Below are 13,858 nucleotides of genomic sequence, written 5' to 3'. Positions count from 1 at the left end.
CTCTTGGCACATCTATGCACACACACAATAATTTTTAATTACATTTGCGGTGGGGGGGTGCTGGGAATCAAACTTAGGGCTGCAAACATTTTGCCAATGAGCTACATTCCCAGCCTAAATATGCTTTATAGTTAAAAACAAACCAACAAACCAACCAACCCAGAGAACACTCAAAGAAACCAAGCGAAGTGCAGTTTAACAGTCAAGTCACGAGGACATTGCATGCGAACAGTACCAGTAGCAATAGTAACAATATAATATGACGCTACACATTTACATTTCCACTCACACACAACATCCATCAATCCTGTTACTCAGTGCTGCTCAGAGACCTGCTGCTGGCAGCTTGTATCCTCACTCACTCTAAGTTTGTAACCATGTTCAGAAGAAATGGTCACTTAGTTTCCCTTCAGCAAAGCCCTAGTGCCCTAGGCGGCCCTGTTTGTTAAATAGTAAGTGTCTTAGTCAAGTAACAGGAATCATATCTATTGGAATTTTATTAAAACTATTATAAACTCCAACCTTAAATGTTTGATAAAATATAATTTTATATTATGGACTTGAACTTACTAAAATTGCAAGTTCATTAGTCTAAAAACTAGTGATGCTGATAGAAATGTCCTTAGCATGAGTATTTTTTGGGGCTCTATACTATTAAGCAAATAGCCAATGTTTTCAAAACTGGGAAAAATAGACCTCTTGCCTGAGCTTTCCTTTAAAAAAAAAAAAAAAAGCCAATTTTTAGGAACCCAAAACATGAAAGAGATCTCTGTGCTCAGACAGAATAAATTACCTGTAGCCCTTGACCATGGACCATTTGAAGTTGTTCTTGAATTTTCCTTAGTTCTTCTTGCTGCCGATGAATATTTGCTTCTATCATGCGTGTCCGCTGCTCTAGCTGGTCTTTGAGATGCTGCATGGCTCCTAACTGAGCTGAAAGCTGAAACTGGAGCAGCACATGGAAAGAGAGCACAACACACCTTAGACCCCCTTGGCAGCAGCTGTGCAGTGTGAGGAGTGAGCAGGCGGTGCTGGGAGTCAGTCGGGAACGCCTTCCCGAACTCCCTCTCTACTCGGCTTTGCTGCACTGGAGCTGGGGCCCACAGTCAGTTTCTGCTACAGACACCCAGGAACCTGCACAGACACCACTGGGGGTGCTGCAAGGAAGGTACACAGGCTCCTGGCAGCGGTGTTTGTGCTTTTCTTCCACCACAAGTGCCAGTGGGGAGCTTCCCTTCTTTTTTTTTTTTTTTTTTTTTTGGTTCTTTTTTTTCGGAGCTGGGGACCGAACCCAGGGCCTTGCGCTTCCTAGGTAAGCGCTCTACCACTGAGCTAAATCCCCAACCCCTGGGAGCTTCCCTTCTTAACAGCACTGCAGTGAACGTCTCTAGCCTCATAACCCCTCCTGGGGCAGCAGGGGCAGGGTTTAGGTTAGCGTCGATGGTTCCCTTGGCTCTTCTCACTCTGATTTACGGTAGTGGTTGCTCTCACACTTTTGCTTTTTTCCCCCTTCCTCTTCTTTCTTTTTTTTTTACAGTTACAATTTAGTATCTGGGAAGGGGCACACGCCACAGAATGTGTGTAGGTCAGAGGACACTTGGAAGAGTCGGTTCTTTCTTTACCCATGCAGGTCAGGCTGTCAGGCTTGGCAGCAGGCGCCCTTCCTTACCCACTTGTCCATCTGGCTGCCCCCTACTCTTATTATAGTTCTCAGAGATTCTTCTTTAAGTTATTAGTTGATATATTTTTATATTACCCCTGCTTGGATTCTGGTATGCTTTTGATTTCTGACTCGTTCTTGCCTGATTACAGAAGAAATTACAGTGAGACGGTCTGAGAGTGTTGAGGTGTGAGGGCACATTCCTTATCCTTAGCGCTGAGGAGGCAGAGCCAGGGAACTCTCAGTGATGTCAAGGCCAGAAATTTCTAGGCCAGCCAGAGCTAGAGTGAGCCCCTGACAGAAAGAGAGAGAAAGCCGACATCCCGAGCTTGTCGCACTTTAACAATTTAGTAGCATGAGTTCCTCAGTTGCTCACTTCTCTTCTCCATTTTACCAAATGAGAATGCACCCAGCACCTGAAACGACTCCATAGCAAATCCTGTCATCTCTAGAGTCCCCTCTGTGTGTACATCGCAGAATTATCCAAAGCTAGGCAGGAGGATCACAAGTTCAAGACCTACCTGGGATACAGAGTGAGTTCAAGGTTAGCCTAGGCAGCATTTTAAGGCCCTGTCTCAGAATTACAAGTAAAAAGAAAGGGCTTGAGGGCTCACAGATAGCGCATTTGCTCAGAATGTTCAAGCCCCCAAGTTTCAGTTCCTTGTATCCTCCTTCCTCCCCACATATTAAAATCACTAATCTTCATCTGACTGACAACCAATATTTTATTCTGGTGCTATTTTGAAAAAACTTATAATACTTATTATCTAATACTATCTTTACAGCAGCTTAAATGTAGTTTTGAAAAGCTAAGCAACTCTAAGAAATCGTGAGTGAGCAGAGTTTTAATCTTCTGGTAGTCACGGCCAGTTACGGAGCTACAGTGCAGACAACGACCATCACTGCTCCTGCGGGCATTCCCATGAGGATCCTGTACTCCAGAGGAGCAGAGCACTCCCTGTACTGAAACTCCACTTCCAGTTTCCTGCAGTGAACTGCACCGGTAAGTGGGCAATGCCCACCCTACCTTCCATGTTCTGGCTTCAGGAAGGTTGTACTAGATGAATTCTTCTGAAATATGTGCTAAGGATACTGATTCCTCTTCTTCTTTTTCTAAAATGGCTTCGCACTGTAGCCTTGGCTGCACTTTACTCTCTTTCATAGACCAGGTTGGCTATGTCACACTTCTGGTGATCCTCCTGCCTCTGCCTCCCAGGTATTGCACCATTGCCTCTGACTTCTGGATATTACTTTTTAAAGCAAAAACCACCAGATTTTGAAGATGCAATGACCAACTGATACCATGTATTAAATTCTATTAGGTTTGAGAAATTTAGTACTTCTATTTTCTCATGCCTTTAAAAAATGGTAGTTAAAATGTTTATTTTTATGTCCTACAAATATATTTTATTATAACTAAAAAGTTATTTTTTTCTACATGTAAATGTTTTCACAATTTAAAGCATTTCTAATAAGTACAAACCAGAAAAATAGAAACAAACACAGAATACAAGATAACAAGAAAAAAAAAGTAAAGTGTAGACTGAATGAACAGAAGACTGGATGCTTAGCTGTACTTTTTGATATAGTATATATTTCAAGAAAACACCTCTATAAAGACATTAATGATGCTTAAGTGACAACCCAAGATTAAAGAATATTAAATGTCTGCATGTTACATAAAAACTGCCTATACTTCAAAATAAGATGTGCAGATTCAATTTAATATTTAATAAGTACTGTTGCATAGTGTGGCTTAAATCAGGATTTAGTGTCAAATAAAATGAATGCTGAATGTGCTCTAAATCACGAGAAGCTACGCAGTAGTGCTTTGGGAACCCCTTTTCTCTGCTGGTCTCTGCATTTACACCTCTTCCTTTGGACTAAGGCCATCTTCCATGTCTAAAGACCTTTCCTTCATTCTTTTTTTTTTTAGGTTCTCACAAAGTTCAGGCTGGCTGTGAATTTACTATATAGCTGAGGGTGACCTTGAATTCCTGATTTTTCTGCTTCTGCCCCGCCCCCTGACATGCACTACCATACTTGTCTTTTTCCACTTGTTTAAGCTGCATTTAAGGATCCAGGGTGCAGACTAAACTGACATGGCATCTTAGTGATGTCATTCCCTCTAGATCAAATGCCTGTGAACACAGACATACAAGTACTGTTGGCACCTGATGTGTGGAACTCAGTGTATACATATAACTAGATAGATAGCTCTGTGCAAACGAATGGGCCAACAGAATACACTTAAATCTTCCAATATCCATAAGGAAGAACAAAATGCACTGGTATATTCATGTTTAAGCTTATCATACCTGTAGGCTGTTGTTATACAGCAGATGTTATAGCACAATAAGCAAGAAGGTTCTCTGTGGTATATGACTGTCATTTATCTTTAAAGACACAGGTACCTGTGATTTTATCTCATAAGAGTCCAGAGGTACCCAAAATCATTGTAAGAAACAAAAATGTCACTACATATTCTAAATACTTCCAACTAAGATTCACTGTTTTTATAATGCTATGTATTTATATATACATATACAAAACCATATTTGCTTAAATGCAATTATCATTTGTAAATGCTCAACTAAAACAAACAAAAATACCTGTGACATGCCTTGTGGGATTGGTAAATTTGCAGCTTGAGACATCGCTGGCTGTGTTAATGATGAACCAACTGACTGGGAGTTTATGGACTAGAAGCAAAATAAAAGATGACAATGAGGTGACGCTCACACTCACCTGAGTACTCCCACCACAATATAATACAGTGTCTTATCATTCAGTGACGATCAACCTCACACTCTGTTGTGTCGGAAGGGAGCCAGGCTTTCTACTCTTACTCCCTCTTTCCCGTGGTACCTAGCACAGGCCCTGGGATGTACACTCAATTACAAGTTGAGTGGACTGAACTGAAGGCAACTGGAATTTAATAGTAGTTCTTGCTCAGCAGTTTTCCACAATTAGAAACAAAATTATAGTATTTTATTCAAATATGGAAATGATTTTGAGTGTCCTATGTCACCAAAAGATTTGGTCCTCCCAGAAAGGGACATCAGAGAATCACTAAAGGGCTGTGGTGCTAGCAAGAGCGCTCACCTGACTACTGAAGGATGACCTCCGCTGTGTCATCTTCTCATGAGCTGGCAGGTGCGGTCTGGGAGGAGTGCTAGTATCAGTGGGGATCTTTGTCGGCGTTGCTGAAGCCAGTCAACGGAGAACAGAATTAGTACTTACAGACAATCTGAATGATTAATCTCAAAAGATGCTTCAACAAATGGAAAAGCTGAGTAAGTTATTAGATAAAACTTAAATCCATGCCTATAATATTAATTTTAATTACTTTTTAAAGGACAAAGCAAACATGTGAGATAGTCAAACTTTAAAAACAGCTCCTCTCATCACCCTCAAGGGATAGGCTTCAGAACTCCCTATAGATATAAAAATCCACGCACAGTAACAAACAGTCAGTGCTCCTTATCACCCCGGTGCATCCTTCTGGGTAACTCCAATCCACAGATCACTGCAGTACCTAACAGTGCACACGGGATAACACAGCAGCAGCACTGCTTAGAAGATACAGCGAGAAAAGAAGCCACACACGCTCCCTATAGAGACGACTGAGGAGGCATGCTCTATCATATGGCTGTACATACAGCTACTGTTGAAATAAAGACAGTTACCAAGTCTTCATAAATTAAAGGAAAAGGCTAGAGCTAGACTTCGCTACTAGGGAAGGCTCAGTGGTTAATAGCACTTTTTGCTGCAGAGGACCAAGGTTCTCTTCCCATCGTCTATGAGGTGGTTGACAACCATCCCTAACTTCGGTTCCAGGGCGTCTGAAAACCTCTTTTGACCTCCATGGGGATCAGGCACACTCAATGTACAGATCACACGCAGGCAAAACATTCATAAATCTTAATTACCTGGTTTTACAATGAAAGATAGAATTTTCTCTTTTCGAGGAATAATTTAAGTTAAGCAGAATATTACCACCTACATATCATCATTTCATCACCCTAACTCTTTTCTAAAGAGAAGTAATTTGCTTCTCAATGGAAGTTTACTTCAAAACTGGAAAAGCCTGGCATTTGAAGATGTGCTTGACCAAAGTACTGACGTCAGCAACATAACTGAGAAGACAAGACCGCTCGGAAACACACTTGTTTTCAGCTAAGGCACTTACAGGAAGGGTCTGAGACTGCTGTGTGCGAGGACTTTCTTGAGCTTCTGGAGGAGGCAGAAGGAGTTGGGCTGTGATCGAACCTTTCCAGTGCTTCCTTGAGACTCACTGTGTTTATACGATTGTCAGACCCAGAATCTTGGCTCTAAGGAGACAGGAGGAAAATGAATGTTTTCTCATTGATCTCTGGGGCTGGAGAGACAGCCAGTGTGTAGAAGCACGTGCCTACACCTGAATCTCCAGAGACCACCTACAGCTGGGTCCATAGCACGCCTTTGTAATTTCAACACTTCTGTGGCAAGATGGGAGGCACGGACAGGCAGAATTCCCCCAAAGTACAAGGGACAGCTAGATTGGTGTGCACAGCTGAAGAAGAGGGTGCCTCACATGAGGTGAACTGTGAGGAATGACATGCATGCGCACACACACACACACACACACACACATGCACACACACACACACCCACATGCACACCCACACAGAGAGTAAATCATTCTTAGTTTTTGCCTAAAATAAAGCTGAAAAGTGTGTGTTTGTATACTAATTAAGAAAAAAATCTTATTTTAATACTGTTAAAGTTTGTCTTCATTCTCTATTTAAAAAATAAAAAGTCTCAGGTTAGACTTTTGTATTTAGTTCAAATATTTAACTCAAAGTAGATCAAATATTATGAGCTAAAACTATAAAACTCTTAAAGAAAGCATAAGGAAATGGTTTCATGACAGTGGATTTACCAGTAAACTGGAATTCACAAAATTAAAAACATTTATGCATCAAAAGACAATGCCAATAGAATAAAAGCAACCGACAAGAATGAGAGGAGGTATTTAAACATCATTATCTGATCAGTAATCAATATCTAGGCTACAAAACTCTCTACAATGACAACTCAATTATGAAAAGGGGAAGCGATCACATCCCATGTACTGAGATGTACTTGTGTTCCTGGCTGAGACGAGGTCTCACATACAAGCCGTGAACCTGAGACAATTCTCCCCAGCTGCACCCGCACCTACTGGGCAAAGACTAAGAGGACCACCCAAGTTCAGCTTGGACCACACATCAAGATTCTCTGTCAAGGAACAACAAACCCAAACAAAACAACAACAAGGTGGACATGGTGGCACTTCAAAACACAGGGGGTGCAGAGGCAAGATGATCAGGGGTTCAAGGCTGTTCTTGAGTACATAATCACCCCGAGGACAGCCTGAGCCATATGCGACCTGATCAAAAAAATAAAAAATAAAAAAGGGTAATAAATGAGTAGTTAAGTAAGAAAGTAAAAAAGGTAGAGGAGAAATAAATACTTCTCCTGAGAGGATATAAAACCCTCACCAGATATATTACTCAAACTTACTAACCAGGGAAATACAAATCAAAACCAGTCATGCTGACTTGTGTTCTATTAGCATGGCTAGGACACTCGGGTGGAAGATACCTGTTTGAATCCAGCCTAGTCTGTATGTTGGGTTCCAGCTACTCAGTGCTACGTAGTGAGACCCTGTCTCAATCAAAATGAAACAAAACAAAAATAACAACAATCCTCCCACTTCTCAGAAAATAACCAGTGTGGTAAAGATGTGAAGAAAATTCTCATGGCTTGGCACTGGGACTGTAAAACATTATGGCCTCTACAGAAAAGAGTATGGTAGCTTCCTTCAAATTTCAACAAAGAGTAACAAAACATATGATCCAGTATTCTACTTCTTGGTATACACCCAAAGAAAAGAAGTAGAAACTCTAGTCGGTATCTGTGGTAAAGGCAACCCAGGATTCCATAGGCTAGCAAGAGGATCCACCCATGACAGACTACTACTCAGCCTCAAAACAAAGGGACATCGGTTACAAGCTATAGCATAATGAACCATGAGAATACTGTACCAAATAAAAATGGCCAGTCACAAAGGAAGTACTGCATGAGTTTGTTCACAGCACTCAGAGTAGCCAAACTAGAAACAAGTAAACAAAACTGTAGTTGGAAAGAGCTGGAGGGAAAGGGACGGAAAGCTGTTTAATAACAGAGTTTATGTTGAGGATGAAGAGGTTCTGTGCGTGGGCAGCAGTGACAGATATATAAAGTGGATATTACAATGCTGAAGTATGCTCTTAAGATCATTACAATTGTCATTTTATCACATATTTTTACAAATAAGTAACAGAAGAAAGAGTGCTTTATTTTACTACGTCCTGTAAAATCGTAGGAACTCAACATTTGCTGCTGATCTCCAGCTTTGACTTCTCTAGGACTTCACTATGCAGATGAAGTACCCACTGTCCTACCCTTCCCTACTATCTTTCCGTGACCCTGTAAACCATGCTTCCTGTTCTGACAGCTCATAGGCTCACAGTCTAGAAACAACTGCAGGTGGCTATGATAGTCACTAACTTCAAATGTTTGTTCAGTTCTAGTCAGCAAAGTTGCCCAAGTGTACAATGGCCTCACTTCCCTATTCTTAAAAATTATCCCAAGCCTTTCCCACCGTGCATAAATCACTGTGGTCCCTCTCTCAACTGACAGTCTTTCCTTATAGAGATGAGAATATTTATTTCACCACAACCAAAACCAATACCTACCTTGGATAGAGTATACTAGTGCTTCCTCACCCACCCCACACTTAAAATAGTATCAGTGTCCCCTGCAGTCTTCCACATGCAGCAGTGAACGAGAACCAAGCATGCATCTTTATTTCAGGGCGATACACGACTGCTCGAATGTATGCTAATATGTGTAAATGCAAAACATCTGATCTCACAGTCCTCACTCTGGGGTGGAGGGCATGTGCCCCAATGCCTTATCTCCTTCTTCATTAACATGGCTTTTCCTAGCCTGTATCGTTGCGCACACCGCTCACTGCATCTCAGCCTTTAGAACCTTCCATGTACCTTCAATGTACATAAAACAAATGACCTTGCATTTTTACCTTGGCTCTGAATACTTCTTTATTCATCTGCTCGAAACACTAGAACCAACTCCCTTGTAGGTCCCATCAGAAGTGGGGGTTTTCTGTCTTAAGACTGAAATCCTAACTGCACAGGATGAAGACAAGCCCTCCTGCTACTGCTGCAAACCATCCCCGCCTGCCTTAAGTCCCAGGTGTGGAGCTATGTCCCATGGTCTGTGACCTGTGGTCATGGGTCAATCCTGTGGTGACTTCTGGCTCAGTGTCCCAAAGCGCCTCTGCTCAAGCCACAGCAGCAGCAATTCCTTAGTGTTGCCCACTCAGAACCTTCCACTGCTCTTCAGTCACTAACTCTTGGTCATATCTTAAGTCCATCATCTTGATTCAAGCACCCTCATATTTGACCAAAACCTGCCATATTAACTACTCTTCCCGATTATCTGCTAATTTCAATATTCTTTCACCTAATTAACTTTTAAATAGCAAAATCTTTGGTTCCTTTTTAGATCCAAATGGGATTTTAAAATAGTGAATTCAAAATAAAAATTGAGGATACTCAAATATCTCTCACAAATTATTGAGGAACAAGGTAATAAAGACACTGTAAGAAACATACTTTGTCAGCAGCTGTCTCGGGAAGAGACTCCTCAATGCCAAGTTCTCGCCGTCTTTCAGCCCTAACTTCTGCATAACTACAAATGGAAAGAACCACATTTAAATGTTTGGTCATTTATTTTAAAAAAAACCACAGAGATGCAATCAATTGGTGTTTGCTATGAATCTCCCTTAACCATCAGGAATTTTGTGCTTTTTGTATACATTAAACAAACCCAATAATACCTACAGCTTACTGCCTAAATTCAATCTCTATTCTACAATCAGGTGACCTACAAATGATCTGAAGGAGCAAAGCAGTTAAGTAAACAGAAACTAAATGATAAAATAATGATTGGCACAGTTTTCTGGTTTTTGCTTTGCTTGAAGTGCACTGGCATTTCAATATTGGTACAACTTTTGCTACACAGCCCAATACTCAAGTCAGGCCTTACATATCTATACACTATCTACATCATATTTCTACCTATTAAGTAAACTTAATATTAAAAAATATTAAGTATTAAAACTGGGGCACACTATCGTTCATTAAAAAACCTCATAAAAACGCTCTTTGGTTATTAGTATACCTTACACATTTTCTTAAAGTTATTACCTTACTACAGTGTGAGTACAAACGATGAACTCTGGCCTTGAGTTCCACTGATGGTAAGTGATATAGTAATGAGTCTGAAGCCAAATCCACTGCTGTCCTTTGGTCAAGAACCTATAGTAACATGATTTGCCTTTTCCATATTGCATTACTAAAAAAAAAAGAAAAAGAAAAAAGAAAACAGAAAGAAATGAATATTTTTCTTTGATCTGTACTTAGCTATGAAAAAAATCTCAATTTTTTAAACAAAAGCTGGCATTTACATTTAACTCTTTATAAAGATATAATTATTTTCTGGCTTTCAGAAATATGTATCAACTACAAAAAAATTTTTTTAAGAACTAGTTTAAGGTTCCCTGAATAACCAGAAGTCTAGATTCTAACATTACAGTCAGTTACTGCTGTTATACATTTTTTCATTCATAATAAACTCTATATACTGAAGCCACACTGTTAACTTGCCTAGATCTTTAACACTTAGGAAGGAACAGTTAATAAACATATTTTTCCCAAATTACCGTTACATATGATATCTCTGGGGCTTTTCATTTTTAAAGCTTTAATTAACCAAAAACCAGAATAACGTCATTGTCTGAAATTATTGTTCAGTAAAGTTTTCCAAATTATGCTTCCCAAATTATTTCAAATGCTAGGTTCTAAAATATTTTAACTGGTGTTAAGCAAAAATTGGGCTTTGTAGTTAAAGTGATTTGGGAAACTTTATGTTCTTCTTTACTACACTGTAAGATTTTCCTTTGTATGCAAGACCAAGATCAAGTATAAACCTGTACCTTCTGTATACATTTATAAAAACAGTTCTAAATCCTTTCTGTGTCTTTCATGAGTAGAACAGAGCATCTACTTGTGTTTTAAAATAGTTCTCAACAGAAACATTAAGATTACTTACAGTGCTCATGACATTTTGCCAGACTTTCTAGGTCGTCCACATGATAGTAATCATAGCCTGATGTTCCCAGGACTTCAAACGGCAGATAGCCTATGATTGGCGGCGCCCTAAGTCACAGTAATCACAGATATCATCAGTTCAGTTTTCTACAGGCTACATTACAGACACATGTGTTTGGGAAATAGGCTTTATTTTTTTCAAAAATGGATAATGAATTTTAAAACCCATTATGTTCCTGGTGCCCCTTACTGTCCAGAATTTCACGACTATTGCCTTTTCTCTTTAAAGGTGATGTTACCTGTGATCTAGAAATAGAAACTTCCATTCTAAACTGTGTCTAGATGTGAACTCTTCATTCGGTTCTTCAACAGTACACATTTCCTACAAACAAATTAACAAGCATAGTTTAGAAGTAATTACCTGTGCCCGCGGAAACATTAAATATTGTTAGCTTAAGTCATTATTAAATTAACTTTCATCTAGACAAATTTTTATACGTTTTAGATTTTAGGATTAAACACAAGTGTAACCAGCTGACGATACAAGTGCTAGCCTGGAGTTTGTGAAGTCCTAAGTTTGATCCCCAACGATTCTTCTAATCACCTGAGACAAAAACAGACAAAACCACAGCCACTAGCAGATGCCAGTCCCAGGTCAGTAGTTACAGTCACTCAGTCACACGCCTAAGATCCTACTTAGACACCCAGATCTTCCTTCTGATTTACACTCCCATGTCTCAGGGTCTAAGCCGACAGGCCAAACCACATGTATGGCCACAACTTTCCATCTCATCAATGGCCTCACTTCTGCATCCTCACAGAGCTAGACTCAACATGTTCTTTAATAGTCAAAGTAGCCACACAACATTTTCTTTTAATAAAAAGACTTGTTTTTATTTTTGTGTATAAGTGTATGTATGCATATGTCTCTCTGCAAGTCACATGTGTGCCTATGGAGGGCACTGGATCCCCTACAGTTGGAGTTACAGCAGGCTGTGAGCCACCATCCATGCACACTTAAGTTCTTTGAAGTAATAGTAAATGTTCTTAACCACTGAGCCATCTCTTCAGCCCCTAGACACTTCTATTTAACCTTCTAGGTGCTGTAGAACCCCCCCATATCACCTAGCTTTAGTGACACTCACTGTAGAACCCCTCCCCTCCCCCATATCACCTAGCTTTAGTGACACTCACTGGATCACCTCACGCCAAAGCCTCTCATCCATCTTCCCATCCCTCAATCTGTCTTCTATTTAGGGGTCAGCCATTACCATCACCTTAGTAATACTCAAATATGAGCAAACAACCTCCCTGCTTAAAACTCTTCTATGGTTTCTCATGCTGAAATCTCTTCATGGAGAAAACCACAGATAGGACAAATTTTCATGCCTGGCCTTGGCTTACCTCCCTGACTTAAGTTCTAACTATTCTTCCTTTCATATACATGAAACCTAGTTTCTGTTGTACAGAGCAATCCATGACACTCCCTCCTCTCCATCCTTTCGTCATCTTCAATGACAGTTATAAGCCAGGGCTTTCAAAGAAAAATAATTTCAATCAAGTCCCACTTACTAGATAAGACTTTCAGCAAGCAACTTCCCTAAGTTTAAATATAAAAAATTATAATAGCATCTATCTCTGAAGAGTGAGAATTATATGAGAAAAGTAGGTATCTGCCCTCTAATTTCCTAAGAGCAAAACAGGGAGAGCAAGACTAAGGTCTTCTGTTAACTCAGGGCTCTGTCTTGTACTATGCTGTCACCCAAATTTAAATGTCACCATGGCTTCTTTCTGTCTCTAAAGACTGAAACAGTTCACTTTTCTATTTCCCTACTAAACATCTGCTTATGGATGCAAGCAATAAAAATACATAATTTAAAATTCAGAAAGCAGAGGCTGGTTAGAGCCGTGGCTCGGCAGTTAAGAACCTTGGCTCCTTTCCAGGAGGACTGGGGTTCAGGTTTCAGTACTTACATGGTAACTTACAACTGTATGTAACTCCAGTTAATAAAACTAACAAAAAGGAATAAAATGGCAAATTATACCCGGTAAAGCTGCATTCTTTTTGTAAAAAAAAAAAAATTCACCTAGTTTTTTTCAGACTTCTTTCCTGATAGTAAACTACACACTCAACTCAGTATAAAAGCAGAGAAACAGTAACATGCAGCCATGGGACGCACACCTGCAAGGAATACACTAAAGCAAGAAGTTACATGTGTAAAGGGTGTATTCTTAACTGTGGAAAAATACAAAGTTCAAACATACTCAGTAGCTCACTGGCCACCACTACTACAATGTTGGTATAAGTTTCAGCCTTCTAAGACAACAGAAATCTCACAAGACGGAGTCTCATTAACACGAACTGGAACACAATAGAGCAATTAAAATCAGAAACATACCTTGATGAACTGAGGGGTAGCTAATCTGACAGTAGCTACGAAACAAACTCTATCTTCATAAGAAGGCCTGTGTGTGCGCTGTATAGTTCCTTCGAAACCATTATGTGTTGAAGTTGATACTAAAACAGCAAGGAGACATGTATCATTGGTTAATTCAGTAACATAAAATTGCTGCTATTATTTAAGCATCTAAGAACTTGGAAAAATAAAAACAGCCAGTTAAAATACATTATAAAAGAAACATTTTAACTTACCACTGTTTAAAGATTTAAAATTTCCTATAAATCTCACATATTCATAGGTGGATGGCTCCTTTGGGTCTATTGTTCCTCGAAGCATGTGACAACAGAATTCTAACTGATTTTTTGCTGAAACAAGTGATAAAAAGTTCAGTAAATTGCCAATCATTTTCTCCCACAGACGTGTTACACTACTTCATTAAATCCATTATCAGAGCTCCTGCAGCAGACGACTACAGTCAGCACAGGCTAACAGCCAATCTCAATCTTTTCACCTCTCCTCATTCTAATTTCACAAAAACATTGGTTCTCCATTTACTGCTAGTGCTCTCCTTTATTTAAAGCTAATGCCTCGGG

General features: G+C 39.8%; 1 protein-coding gene and 1 long non-coding RNA gene across 34 annotated transcripts in view; one reads left to right on the top strand and one right to left on the bottom strand.

The window, feature by feature from the left end:
• The window catches only part of Clock (clock circadian regulator), an 84,126-nt gene that overhangs the window by 16,680 nt on the left and 53,588 nt on the right, over positions 1 to 13,858 (bottom strand). For 29 of the 33 annotated variants that reach the window (XM_063273557.1, XM_039092380.2, XM_039092373.2 and 26 more), the window contains 10 exons: positions 13,517 to 13,630; positions 13,263 to 13,381; positions 11,163 to 11,245; positions 10,865 to 10,971; positions 9,961 to 10,108; positions 9,367 to 9,442; positions 5,853 to 5,994; positions 4,766 to 4,866; positions 4,273 to 4,362; positions 794 to 946 (listed from right to left, as the gene is read on the bottom strand). In XM_063273557.1, coding sequence (XP_063129627.1) covers positions 794 to 946; positions 4,273 to 4,362; positions 4,766 to 4,866; positions 5,853 to 5,994; positions 9,367 to 9,442; positions 9,961 to 10,108; positions 10,865 to 10,971; positions 11,163 to 11,245; positions 13,263 to 13,381; positions 13,517 to 13,630 — 1,133 coding nt within the window. The remainder of the gene's footprint in view (positions 1 to 793; positions 947 to 4,272; positions 4,363 to 4,765; positions 4,867 to 5,852; positions 5,995 to 9,366; positions 9,443 to 9,960; positions 10,109 to 10,864; positions 10,972 to 11,162; positions 11,246 to 13,262; positions 13,382 to 13,516; positions 13,631 to 13,858) is intronic. The other 4 variants (XM_063273568.1, XM_063273569.1, XM_039092385.2 and 1 more) reach the window with 1 other exon arrangement.
• Positions 151 to 13,858, top strand: part of LOC108352740 (uncharacterized) — a 16,212-nt gene continuing 2,504 nt past the window's right edge. The window contains exons 1-2 of the long non-coding RNA XR_005493220.2: positions 151 to 452; positions 2,446 to 2,663. This is a non-coding gene — a long non-coding RNA (uncharacterized LOC108352740). The remainder of the gene's footprint in view (positions 453 to 2,445; positions 2,664 to 13,858) is intronic.

The sequence above is a fragment of the Rattus norvegicus genome, chromosome 14 (assembly GCF_036323735.1).
Source record: "Rattus norvegicus strain BN/NHsdMcwi chromosome 14, GRCr8, whole genome shotgun sequence".
NCBI classification, from domain to species: Eukaryota; Metazoa; Chordata; class Mammalia; order Rodentia; family Muridae; genus Rattus; species Rattus norvegicus.
The sequence above is the reverse complement of the archived record's forward strand: the minus strand, read 5'-3'. Positions and strand labels throughout refer to the sequence as shown.